At 42.6% G+C, this 12,827-nt stretch overlaps 1 protein-coding gene across 2 annotated transcripts in view; it reads right to left on the reverse strand.

Moving 5' to 3' along the window:
• Positions 1-11,680, reverse strand: part of pde3b (phosphodiesterase 3B) — a 30,601-nt gene extending 18,921 nt beyond the window's left edge. The window contains exon 1 of one of the 2 annotated variants that reach the window (XM_037484477.2): positions 10,629-11,680. In XM_037484477.2, coding sequence (XP_037340374.2) covers positions 10,629-11,516 — 888 coding nt within the window. In that variant the 5' untranslated portion in view covers positions 11,517-11,680. The remainder of the gene's footprint in view (positions 1-10,628) is intronic. The other variant, XM_037484488.2, reaches the window with a different exon arrangement.
• Positions 11,681-12,827: the final 1,147 nt, after the last annotated feature.

Consider the following 12,827-nt stretch of genomic DNA (forward strand, 5'->3'; position numbering starts at 1 on the left):
AGTGCTACGGTTTGTTAGTGTTTAAGTCAAGGTAGACACAGTTACCATGTTATTGTGTAGCATACAGTCCTCTGACTTCTTCTAGGTATAAATGCACTGCTTAAAAAGAGCACTCCTGTTCTTTATTGAAGTATATACCATTTAAAACGGGGCCAAGCTTAGATTTGTTTGGATTAAAAGGCACGAGACATTTGAACGTATCACTCTTTTCTTTCATTTACGTAGTTTATTGAACTGTTAACCGTCTATTAGATGTTGGAGCTCATATCACCTGGGGCCTTTCGGATGTACACACCTAGCAACTGCAGGCCTCTTAGTTTGAAATGTAGGTGTGCTTTACACTTTACAAGCATACTGAACTGACAAGGATCCAAGTGGGATTGACTTTATTAAGCGCATTAAGCTTTGTTGGTAGCGCGTACCTCCGTGGATGGCACCGAGTGGCACCTTTCGCTGCAGGATGCTCTGGATCGCCAGGGGGCGTGTGGACAAAAATGTACCGCGAAGAAGCAAGAAGACATTGAGTGGGAAAAAAGCCATAAACCATAATCCACAATGGCAAGGAGGAATTAACTGGAAACTCATATCTCGTGTTCAAGGAAAACTTTATGGCTTCATGTGCAAGCCTTGTAAAGAAACAATTCAAGGAATACATGTAATATAAAGAAATAAAAGATCATTTTACGCAAAATAAATACTTAAATAAAGATTTTTAAAACCTAAAAAACAAACAAATGGGCCTTCTTTGTACAGACATGCGAATAGCACTTCCATCGGTGGACTATTCGGGACCCAAGTTAGAAAATTCAGAGGTGCACTTGCAGACACGTTAGGCGAGTGTGCACAGTGTGCGTGACCTATTTCTTCAATTACACATCGTAACAAAGCATCTGACCTACTGAATGCTAGATGGACAAATCCGTTAGCTCCAGTGCCGTGATACATAGTGAACAGACTTAAGGAGCCCCACAAAACATTTCTGTGCAGTTTGTTCTGTAGAGTTGAGTCGCATGGATGTGAACTGAAGCTGTTCTTTCTGACTGCTCTGTTGATCCAACACATCCAAACTGTTCACTTCACTGCATCATCCCAATGGACAGCATATTAATGTGTCCCAAACATCGCTGAATACAAAGCCTAACAGACCTCTGTGATGCTTTTAGTCTGAGGTACGGTTTGTTTTGTGGTTGTGTTTTAGTCTTTAGTGATTGGTTACAACATTGATACATGTGAAGAACGGTATCAGCAAAGAAATAGATCATAATTATGAGTAACTTAACTTGGATAAAATAACTATAATTGCATTCAACAAAGTATGTTTTCCAAAAGATGTATGGAAAAATATATATAAAATACTACCTGAATGTTGGGCATAAGGATCATTTTAGGAACAGAAAAAGATCAGGAAATGAGAAAAGTTGTAAACCAACTAGCTTTCTTTATGTCTGTTTTCAGCGATTTATACAACCAACCAACAAACCTGTTTTTCCTTCTATTAGTAAAAGTAACACAAAACTTTCGATGTGATCACAAGGCCGGTAGAGTTCACTTTATGACGCAGTCACTAAATCTTTAATCCACGCCTCCCGACAGCCAACTGCTGTCTGCAGTAGAGCACCTGGTGCCTGGCGGTGGGGAGCCTGCTGTTGATATGAGGCATTAGGTCTTTGATGCATGTCAGCAAAATGTAGGCCCCGAACAGGTTCGCACTGCAGCATTTAATCCAATGCAGTGCAGAGTGTATCAGCATAAGTAAGAGACAACGGTTTTATGCTCCAAAAGTGTATGAATACATGAATGCAGTATATTGGACCTTAATGTCACTTTAAAAGTCTCTTCCCAGGGAGCCAACCGACGGCATCTGAGAGGAGCAAATGGGCATCTGCTGCACGGGGGGCCGCCATTAGAGTGCTCCATATGGCTGCTGCAAACACCCATCTAGACCCCTGCCCGCCCCCCCCCCAGTCGCGCTGGTGCTGGTTTATCCCCAGTAGCAGCCGCAGCCGAAAAAACGGCCGTCTTCTACGGTCTACCTGGTAAATGACTGCGCCATAGCTCGCTAACCTTTCCCACTTCAAGTACAAAAGATTCTGTCTTGTGTGTGTCAAGCAAGCATGAGCCAATCGGTTCGATTCGGTTAGTGTAGCGTCGATTAGATTTGAACACGTATCAAACTGCAACAGAAATGCACTTCATTTGACTTGGATAACTAAAAACAATGCTTCATGACCGGAAGAAGTGCACTTTTATTTTGACCTGAAATGTAGATAAGCCTTTGGCTTACGGGTCAAATTTCATGCGCTGTCACACGAGAAAAAAAGGCAGGGGGGCGTCGGGAGGGGGGGGGGGAACAATGGCGAGCAGATCAAGAGAAACCTTGGTCGGATGGGGGAGCGATATCACACTGAGGCTCAGAGTCAGAGCAGTTGTCAGACATTAAATCTATCGACTAAATCTTACTTACATTAGGTTAGGGGAAGGGGAGGAGGGCCGTCTGGCATTTAAGCCTGTGTGCTTGTGTGCTGGGGGAGGGGTGGATGGGGTTAAAGGGGTGGAGAGGGTGTGGGGGGGTGCAAAGGGAGAAAGAAAAGGAGACAGCGACAGACTATCGAGAAAGTGAAGAAAAGGGGGTGGGATTGGCCAAGTTCATTTTCTTCTATTTTTTTTTTTTCTTCTTTTGTTTAAACCTCATCATTGAATTTTGAAAAATGTACTTTTAATTAACATAAGTCACTCAGGATGAAGCAGTTGTTGTAAATGGCAATCCTATTGGTTAAAGTTTGGGTTTTCATTGCAGTGACTAATAGTGCTTCTCAGTTTTGCCCTTTTCAGTGGGATCTGCCCTCAGCTGCTAAACACACACAAGCCCTCCTCTGTAGCTGTGGCTGACGTCAACCGTCGCCTAGCAACCGCCTTTTGGTGTAAAAGCAGCAGTGCTGACACCGTTTTCAAAAGAGGCGCACAGAGAAAGACGGGAAGAAATGAGAGATAGAGATAGAGAGAATAAAACGAGGGGTAGAAAAGTAGAGGGAGAAAAAGTGAGTACAATTTTGTTAAGATTGATGTGCTCTGTTTGGATGAGAAGGTGAAGCAAAAAATCCCAATTGCATGCATTCTCAGTGCCACATTAAAACCTGTAATCCCTCCAGTCTCACCATGCCTTCAAATTACCATATAAAGCTTTAGGAATACCGAAGGAAAAGATGACGTTATATCGACGAAGTCGTCTGGAGGCTATTAGCAGTCAGTAAAACCTATGGTATGCATGCACTCACCTACATTAAACTTAAGTACGCTACATCCCTGCCCTCATTTTTTTTAATTCCCACAGCAACAGTTTACAGATGGGCTTACACCATCTATTTCACAGAAGACTACATTTACCACACCAGCCCAAACCGAGCCACGCTACCCCCCCCCCCCCCCACCCACCCTTTCACGGAGGAAACCAACAGTCAACGCGCGCAGGGTTCAACGACCTCATCCCAAAATTAGAAGCTCCGCCACCTGAAATATTTGCATGGTTGGAAACCTTGTGGTGTAATCAAATTTCTCTATGACGAGTAACACAATGTCTCTTGAACCCTCAAAATAAAATAAAAACCGGATCCTCTCGCAGGTGAAGCCTGCGGTTTGGGGAACACTTGCTCATTAGTTATCGATAATATCTCCACTTCACATTTGATACATTGTTCATGTCATGGAAACAAGCAAAGTAAGGGAAGCTGATACAAAAAGCCCAAACAACAGAAAAACTCAGCCACGGCTACGCTTTTTGCAAATTGAGAGAAGAAGAACGCCGAGGTCAGGACATCACGCCGAGGCTCATTAGAGATAGATAAGAATCTTTATAGGCATTTCCAAACGCAGCATCAAACAAGTCATAACCCCAACTATGTCCTGAAATAGTAAAGATAGAGAATCAAAATAATACCGTCACTGAATATTGTTGCGGGCCCTTTCCTGATGGTGAGTCTTAAGTCACAGAAGCCATCAAGGCTACACTCTGGTAGGCCTATCATGTAAACTAAAGAGCGGCAGGCTAATTGCTGCCGATCATGACGCAAACCGTTTCCAGGGTAACCCGAGTTTTGGAGTACCCGCTCTAGCATTTCCTCATCTGTTTGCACTCACACCAGCAGGCCGACAATGCAGCCGCTGCATCCTGTTTCGCTCTGCAGTCAGCCAAACAGTCAGCACCTCGCTCAGCTTAACCCTTTGTGCCGAACCTGCTGCTGCTGCTGCTGCTGCGGGTGGAAAATGAAAAGCAACCACGCAAACTAGCGGTGATGTTTAGGAAGGTAGGACGACCACAGAGCTCACAGACGCTGTCACAGCAGCCCGTCAGGACCACGAAAACAACTCAATGGATTCAATAATACATGTAAAAGAAAAAGAGGGGGGGGGAAGCATTCATAAATGCTGATTCAGCTCTTGATGTGGCATTCATAAAATGTTTACCTTCCATAAAAGTGGCCTCAGTGAGCAGTTGCTAAGCAATGAGTTAGGACATCTTGGCCTTGATATTGCTACTGTAACACAAGCTCCTGAACGCGGAGGTTAACGCCACACACCGCTCTCACTTTCCCATTTCATCAAATACATTTATATTATGATAATCAGCTTCAAGGCGCATCAGAAACACTTTCATTGAATATATTTCCATATTAACATAAATAAGACTGCGGTTCCCGAATACTTTGGAGCTATTTTAATGACTTTGCCTGAGAGAAATTGTTGATTATATCTAAATTTAAATAAAAACACTTTTTTTTTTACTGCAGAAAACATTTAATACCCTATGATTCCAGAAGGTACCGTCTATTCCAAGTTAATTTAAATAAAAAGTATTCAAATATTACCTAAATCTTAGTTTTAAAAATGTTTTTAAAGTGCAAAGAGAATACAAACAATAATGCAAAATTTGAGAGGCATTCTCGTAGGTGCCATGACCAGCATGAGGAGGATTTAAAGTCTACTGGAAACCAAACTGAACGCTTGTTTCAATGCAGGCAACTCATTTTGAATTTAACACGCGTTGTTTTGGTCAGTTCTGATAACCAAAAGGCAAAAGAGCTGTCAGACCGCTTCACTTACTGCACGCAGACAATACCCACGACGAGGCAGAGGATGCAGACAGTATGAATAGTACTTTGACCACGATATCATCTATGTGGGATTATATCTCATTAAAATAAGATATTTAATGTAACACAAAAGACGTGTTCTGTACGTCTATGCAACTGCGGGAAGATTTATTCATTGGATATGAACATTACATAACTACTGCAATACACTCACACCAATGAAAACGGACAAATTATAATATTGGAAAAGGGATATTCTGAAATACTTAAAAAATAACCTTCTAGCTTTGTCTAATTCCTGGATTAATAAGGTTTGTTTTTTCAGTTGCAACTTTTTCCCCCGAAAGACTCTTTGTATCGCAGACCGTCGCAAGACGGACAATTCCTCCCTTTTCGATCACTGCTGGATGCGGACACCGTATTCTACGGGGCGATTAATAAGACTTGGCATTTTTTTCCCCCCTTCCTTCTTTGCAATCACCATGCAGTACGTCACTGGGCCGTGACGTCAATGTTATATCATTCCACATGGCTTTACAGCAAGCGAACGTGACAGCTGAGAGCTGCTCTGCGTTTTCACTGCCCTCCCTTCCAACCTTTCTCTCTGCAGCCTGCGTCTCTGTTCTGGTCTGGATGAGGGGGGGGGGGGGGGTTAGTTAAGTGTATTACTTACCCCTGCCCGCCCCCGCGGAGTGGTAAGCAACCACACAAAAAGAGGGCCCTCTCCCTGAATTGTACATTGTGCTGCCGGGACTGCCTCTGAGGTCTAACTCAATGAAGTTATCTTTTAGATTTCTGTCCTGAGAGCCCAAATACAAAGATCTCCACTTTAACTACTCCATTGAGGAACACTATCTTGGTCTCAGAGACACAAGCTAACGTCGTTCTAGGGGAGGAAAAAGCTGCCATTCAGGTTGTTTGTTGTTCTGGCTTTTGGATTCATAAACTAAAATAAAAATAAAATAGAAAAATAAATAAAAAAGATCCCTAGGACCAAAAACCCAAATATGCAGCATAGGATTTATTAACATTTTCTCAAATTATTGGTCTGACCAATGTGACCACTGGAGAGGCTCAAAGTTCATGGGGCAATTTACAGAACTGATTTACATATATGGGACTCGGACCACAATGGCGGGTGCAGTGTTAATGCAATAAATGCAATAGTTCAGTGTACCTAACCCCTGCCACTTGCAGCCGATCTATAAAGCTTTGGTTGTGCAAGGCTACTGTGGCAAAATAACATGTCCGAGTCTTGAAATGATCAGAGCATAAAGAGCATTGAATTGAAGCTGGATATTACACAAATTCACTGTTTTTGTGTCACACCTGTTTGCACCTTTCAAAGACAGAAACTTTTCCCTGTTTCATCATTTCTACATGAGCAGTCTAAACACTCGGCTATGAAGGGTTTCCTTTGTAGTCAGACTGACAAATTGAGGATCGCACCTCCAATCAAAAGATGTGCTCAGCTACAGAGAATGTCCCTGAACGCAACACAATACGACCAAAGAAAACTGGGAGGTTGACCTTTAAAGGAAAATAAAGCAATCTTTTGAGTGGCCATAACATGACATTCAAATGAAAACGTCTGTAAATCCTCAGCACTTATTCTCATTCTGTTTGACTTCTTGCCATTTTGTTCATTCATCAAATACTACTTAAAATATGCAAATGACAAAAAGAAATGTACTAAAGTTGAAGCTGTCAAAGATACGTCGTGGCGGTGGCATTAAATAAAATATCATTGTCTACTCTTAGACCACGCTACAGTTCAAAGTAATTGCATAGCCTGCATTGGTAATTCCGAAATAAGAAAACAAATACTTTCAACCAGTAAGACACAGATAGAATGAAACTGTAAATAGTTGGGGGAAATTCTGCCAGCAGACAGCTGCATTTAGGTCAGCAATAAAGCTACGGGCTGTTTATTGGTTGTGACAAGTACCGATCATTTGTAAAGTCGGCCTTTTCAAATGTATTTGAAATTTGCGGTAAAGAGATGGAGGAAAACATGTGCTTGTCTGTAACGTTTGCATGTTTATGAGTCAAATGGTTGCCATTGAAAGGTTTTGTTTTTGCTCAAAACAAACACTTGAATGTATTTCCAACCTTTTAAAATATTTGAACACAAAATAATTTTAATATTCATTAACTTTAATTTCTAGGATAGAATTAATCATAATTCATATCATGATTTTACAGATGCAGGCGTTAAAACAAGGAGCTGAATTAGCCTTATTTGTGTCTTATGTGCAGCCTCATGTGCCTGATGTGCATTCTGTTAAAAGACAAAACAAAAACAACTGGCTCATTAAAGTTTTGCTAGTGGCCTAATACGACTCTCTATAAGCAGTAGCTTTTGTAAAATTGGGAAAAGAGAAGTTAAACCCTTTGCTCCTATACACAATTCTCAACAGTGAATTCCCTTCTGGGGCTGTAATACTCAATAATAACTTGCGGTGGCCCTGTCAAGCTTTCTATGAGCAATTACTTCTGACGGGCAAAGAAAATGTTGGGACAAAACATCTGAAACCTTTGATGTCTGAAAAGATATTCACACTTGTGTCCTCCATTCAAACTCGCAGATTGGATTTACGGATTATCTGGGGGAGAAAAAAATGAGACAGATTGACCTGGAAATTCAGGTATTTTTAGGTGCAAGTTTTACTTCAAATGCCTGTCGCGCATAACAGTGACAAGATGAACACACACAACCACCGGGGTCTGCTGTCTCTATCGGGAATATTCCTGATGGTGTCGACCTGCAAACAGTCTGCACCCACATAAGTGGAGTGTTGTGAAGATAAAAAAATATATTTTTTAAAAACATGCGTGAGTATGATAAAGTAATTACTGCAAATATCTTCATATTAATACAGAAGAAGTGTCATGATATGTTATTTAGCTGACGCTTTTATCCAAAGCGACTTACATTTCTACCCATGGTTTTTACAATAAGTAGGGGACAGTAAGTCAGGGAAATAAGTCAGGGACACTTCGACATGGGACCAAACTGCCCACCCTCTCTACTAAAATGGGCCACCATCGCCACTCATGTTAAACCCATTTGTGTTGGGGTGTTTTAGTCCTGGCTAGGGCCAAAGTACTGCTGCTATAGTTACCTACATTATAACTTATAATCCCCATGATTTAAGGACGTTGCTTAAACCGATATAAATCATCCAAAGGCTTTCCATCTTTTTCCAAGGCGATGACGAACGCGCCGTATAAGCACCAGTTGCTTCCCCTCCAAACCCAAAGAACCTCACAGTTGAAATGTGTGCGTGAGAGTGTGTCTGTGTGTGAGAGGAGGGGCGGAGGGGGGGGGATTGTATGTTCTGCAAAAATGTGTGTGTGTGTGTGAAGATGCAGAACGTGTTTGACATCACCGGTGAACTCTGAGTGACTCCGTTCGAGGTCTGCCTTTGTGCTTTTCTTTTTGCCTGCCTCTGACGCAGAGGCGGTCTCATTAAGTCACACCACAAAAGATCATTTCTTATGCCGGGTTTGCCGTTCTTCTCCACCGACTCGATGATCGGATTATCAAAACCCGGGAATGGACAAGCGCCGTGGCATCGCTGGCGCCGATGGAAAGGCTGCCGTCCGAGAGCATCAACTTTCCCCTCTCGCCGGCAACCTTGTAGGGGCCGTCAGATTATGTACGATGTAACAGGACACCTGCGACAGGTTGCCAGTAAGCTGCGTCATAAAGCTGACACCTACAGATGGACGGACACACTCCCCCAATACATTCACAACTCTGACATCACGGTTCAGTGGCAGAAGGGGGAACAAATCTGCCGCAGGCGATAACATGTGCTCCCCTTTTCATTGCTATTTGTTCCCCGTTAGGATGGTGGTGAGGCATGTCAAGTTTGCAGTTCATAATGTGGCGCTAAACAATTAATGACACTAAATTGGCGCAAATAGTTGTTTGGGTTTCTAATGTTTTCCAAATGTCAGTCTACGCTGTGCGTTTGTGGGATTTTGTGGAGGATGCAAACAACAAGGTTACCGAAGCAGACAATGTTTTAATTACTAATAATAAAAAAAAAAACCTGTCCTGTTTCAACTTGAAATGTTTCAACTGAAAATGATCAGGTTTGTACTGGAGGTGTACTACACGCTGTGCGTGTCTAAAGCGACTGTTGCTTGGAAGATTGGGTCTTACTCAAATGAAAGCAGACTGTTTTGGATTCATTCAAACTGTCGACTGAGTCAAATACAAATGTTATTAGGGTTTTTACATGCACAACCTTATCTTGTTTCTTTAAAGTTATAAATCTTCTGCAATCTGTTCGGAAATGTTGTGAAGCACCTCATCCCAGGTTCAAGTCAATATCTTCAGAGTGTTGGAAGGTAAAGGAACATTTTGGAGCTAAGGGCCTCGTCAAGAAAGCTTAAAAGCCTGAATATATATTTATTTATAAATCTCTCTCTATATGTGTATATATAGAAATATGAAGTTGACTTCTCGCTAATCCTCAGTGGGGTAAAAGTGTAAAAGTGAAGGGAAAGAACGATCTTTCAAGAAGCAAAAGGTGAATTTGTTTAAAATGATCCAACTTGCTTAAGGCCTAATTCAATGTGGCTACTAAACTGCTAATAGCGTAAACCACAGTAAGAAGAAAATTGATATATATACGTGTGGAACCTAAATAAATGTTTTTTTTCTTTAAATGGTGACAATTATGTTTCAGTTTATTTACACTCAAATGAAGTGAGCGCCTTGCATCAGCTTTTCGTCAACAACATATTGGATGCAACACGATAGTCTTCATTTGGACTGGACATCACTTGATATTGTGTATTAGTGCTAAGTAGAAGGGGGGGCCCCATTTTGCAGTGGACCTGTTGGCTCCTGAAAACGCACGTTATAGCGCTTGTGTATTAAAGCAAACAGAAACAGGAAGAAACACACTCTGAATGTGGACCATTGACACTGAACGATCCCAAAGCGCGTGCACGCCATCATGTTGTTTTGTTGACTGATACATTCAGAGGGGACTGTTCATCATAACAGCTCTCCGAATAACACCTGAGGATGTAACCAGACACTCACATTCCATCGATTATGTCAAGATATGCCCTATTAAAAAAAAATGATCATGCTCAAAATGATGATGCACACATGATAGTGTGCTAAATGTTGGTTATGAGCTTCCATAGGCTGGAGACACCTTGATACAATTGGCTGAAATGCAAACGTCTTGCTCGACATTTAGAGCACATGTAAATAACACTGCAAAACACAACTTTAGTTTGCCCGATAAGGCGGGATGGGGCACAACTTTTGGTTTTAACACAAATTAGTATTATCGCATACAGGTAGTTCTGTGGGTCAATGTTTATGTTTTTCTCGAATGCAAGTGAGCGGTGCGGTGTGCTTTGTTGAGACCGTGCGTCTCCCTCCTCTAGTGCACATGTTTACTCTGGGTAGCTGTGGATGATCGTTGGGAGGGGAGGGGGGGGAAGGAGGGGTGGGGGGGGGGTACATGAACAATAACAACAACCGTGGTCCTTCAGGGCAGTACGTACCTGTTCTTTAGATATACAGGGTAACGACGGTCTGCGGGGCATTTTACAACTGCCGTAATAGCTGGTCGACGTCTCCCCCAGTGAAACGCAACTGGACCGCCTCCTGGGTCGGATCACCGGGACCTTTTCCTCCGCGGAGGAAGCCCCGCTCGGCGCCTCCCTCGGCGGGTAGCAGCGGTCGAAGCAGAGCCCGAGCAGGGAGCCCGAGACCCCGGCGCAGCAGGCGAAGAGCGGCCTGAGCAGCGCGGGCAGACCGCTCAAACTTGTGAAAGACACGAGCCACACAACGCTGGCGAAGACCAGTACGAGGACGCTGTGTTTGAGTTTCAGAGTGGGGATCAGGGTGAGCAGACCCACGCACCCCAACACGAATAACAACCTGCCCACCATTTGCATCTGGTGCTGGTCCTCTCCCCATTGCAGAAACCGCAAAACCAAAAAATCCCCGAGGTAACACGACGCCGGCAGTGACAGGAGCCAGCATTTGCCGCTCTCCTTCTTTTTCCTCCTCAGGTAGAACGTCAGAAAGAAGAAAGCACATCCTATGCTGAATAAAGGACTGATGGACTGGGAGAAGCCCGACAAAAAAGTCCGCAAATCCCAAAGCGAGTCACTTTGCAAGCTCCTGGAAATGAGGAAAGATACCGCCAAAGCTAGAAACGCGCCGACGTAGAGGGCTGAGACCTTTAAACATGTGGAATTGAGAAGGTCTTCGTTGCAAAACCTGCACACGTTAAACAAAAATCCCCCGTGGTGGTCCTGTTTGAGAGGGGTGACGCAGCTCTTCACATAGCCGTTCCTGAAGCCCTCTGAGCTGTTTACACTTCCAGCCCCGTCGTGGTGCCTTATTTTACTGTGCAAAACCTCTCCTTCCTCCCGTGCAGCCATGGCCTCGACTGTGGCTCCTCGTATCCACGCGAAGAAGAAGAAAAAAAGGTCCCCCTTCTGCCAATATCCACGCCGCGTTAACGCCGAATTACATGACGGCAAATGCACTCCATGGTCACTCAAACGTGCTCCAGCACTTGGACTAAAGAAAGAAGGTGAGATGTTGTTTTTACAGAAAGGGGTCTCCGTGTCGCCACCTAGAGGCCACAACCTACACCGTGGGTTTTGTAATCTGGAGCGTTCAATTAATCCCGGTCCGCAACATTACATGTAACATAATCCATACTCCGGGGTTGCAGTTAAATAAACGCATTTATTAAAATGTTGGTATTTAAAAAATAAAGAAAGAAACTATTGGTACTTTTCAAAAGTTGGACCTTCTATTGCAGTCAATTACTTTTTTAGATATTTATTTATTTCTAAGGAAATATTTTGCTTTTAAATGTAGATTTAAAAGCAAAATGCAAAATAAATCATCCCTAGTTCAAATATACATTTATATTCCCCTTTATCTACGTACATATACATCCATAATTAATAAAAGAAAAATGACACATACATTGAGTAAATATTGCCAAATGTTGACAGGGTTTGTTACAATTCTGAATGTCTTGCATATCATCTGAATTGGCCTTGCCATCGTTTACTTAGTGTGTCAAACTGAAGTAATCATTTACCGTAATAAAGTCGTTGTTGGCGGGTCGTGCTGCATCGAGCGGCTCTGGGATCGTTTGCTTCGCCTGGTTCGCTCAGTAGGACGAATGTCGATCCAACTGATCTTAATAACAGTGTACCTTACCGGTGGTGACTGTTGAGTAGTGGTCAGGCAAACAACGTTTAATAGATGAGTGTTGTGATGTATTTTCAGAATTAAAGTCATTGTCTGCAATAAGCCCCACCTGCCATTGGCTACGACCAGCTAATTCTAAATGCATGTGGTGGCTTTCCAGAAAGCAAAAAGCCAGCACGGCAAACTGACATCCTAATAATGTAAAAACAGTCTTTTAACACAGAGGAAGGATTGAGAATGAATATTGATCCATGTAAACAGACTTAATCAAACTATTTATTTCAAGATATTTCACATAACATCAGGTTATTATATTTTCCAGGCCTGTCTTTATCGACGTAAACAAGACACAACAGCAGATGACAAACTGAGGTGATCACAGTATGAATAGTGTCAGAGCTGCAACAGACCATCTATCTCACAGACCAAAAACATAAACACAGACATACAGCGCACACAAACATTTATACTGATAATTAATGATGCACAGTTGTCTCAGGTCATGAAGAAATGATGGCTGT

The sequence above is a fragment of the Pungitius pungitius genome, chromosome 4, assembly GCF_949316345.1.
Source record: "Pungitius pungitius chromosome 4, fPunPun2.1, whole genome shotgun sequence".
NCBI lineage: Eukaryota > Metazoa > Chordata > Actinopteri > Perciformes > Gasterosteidae > Pungitius > Pungitius pungitius.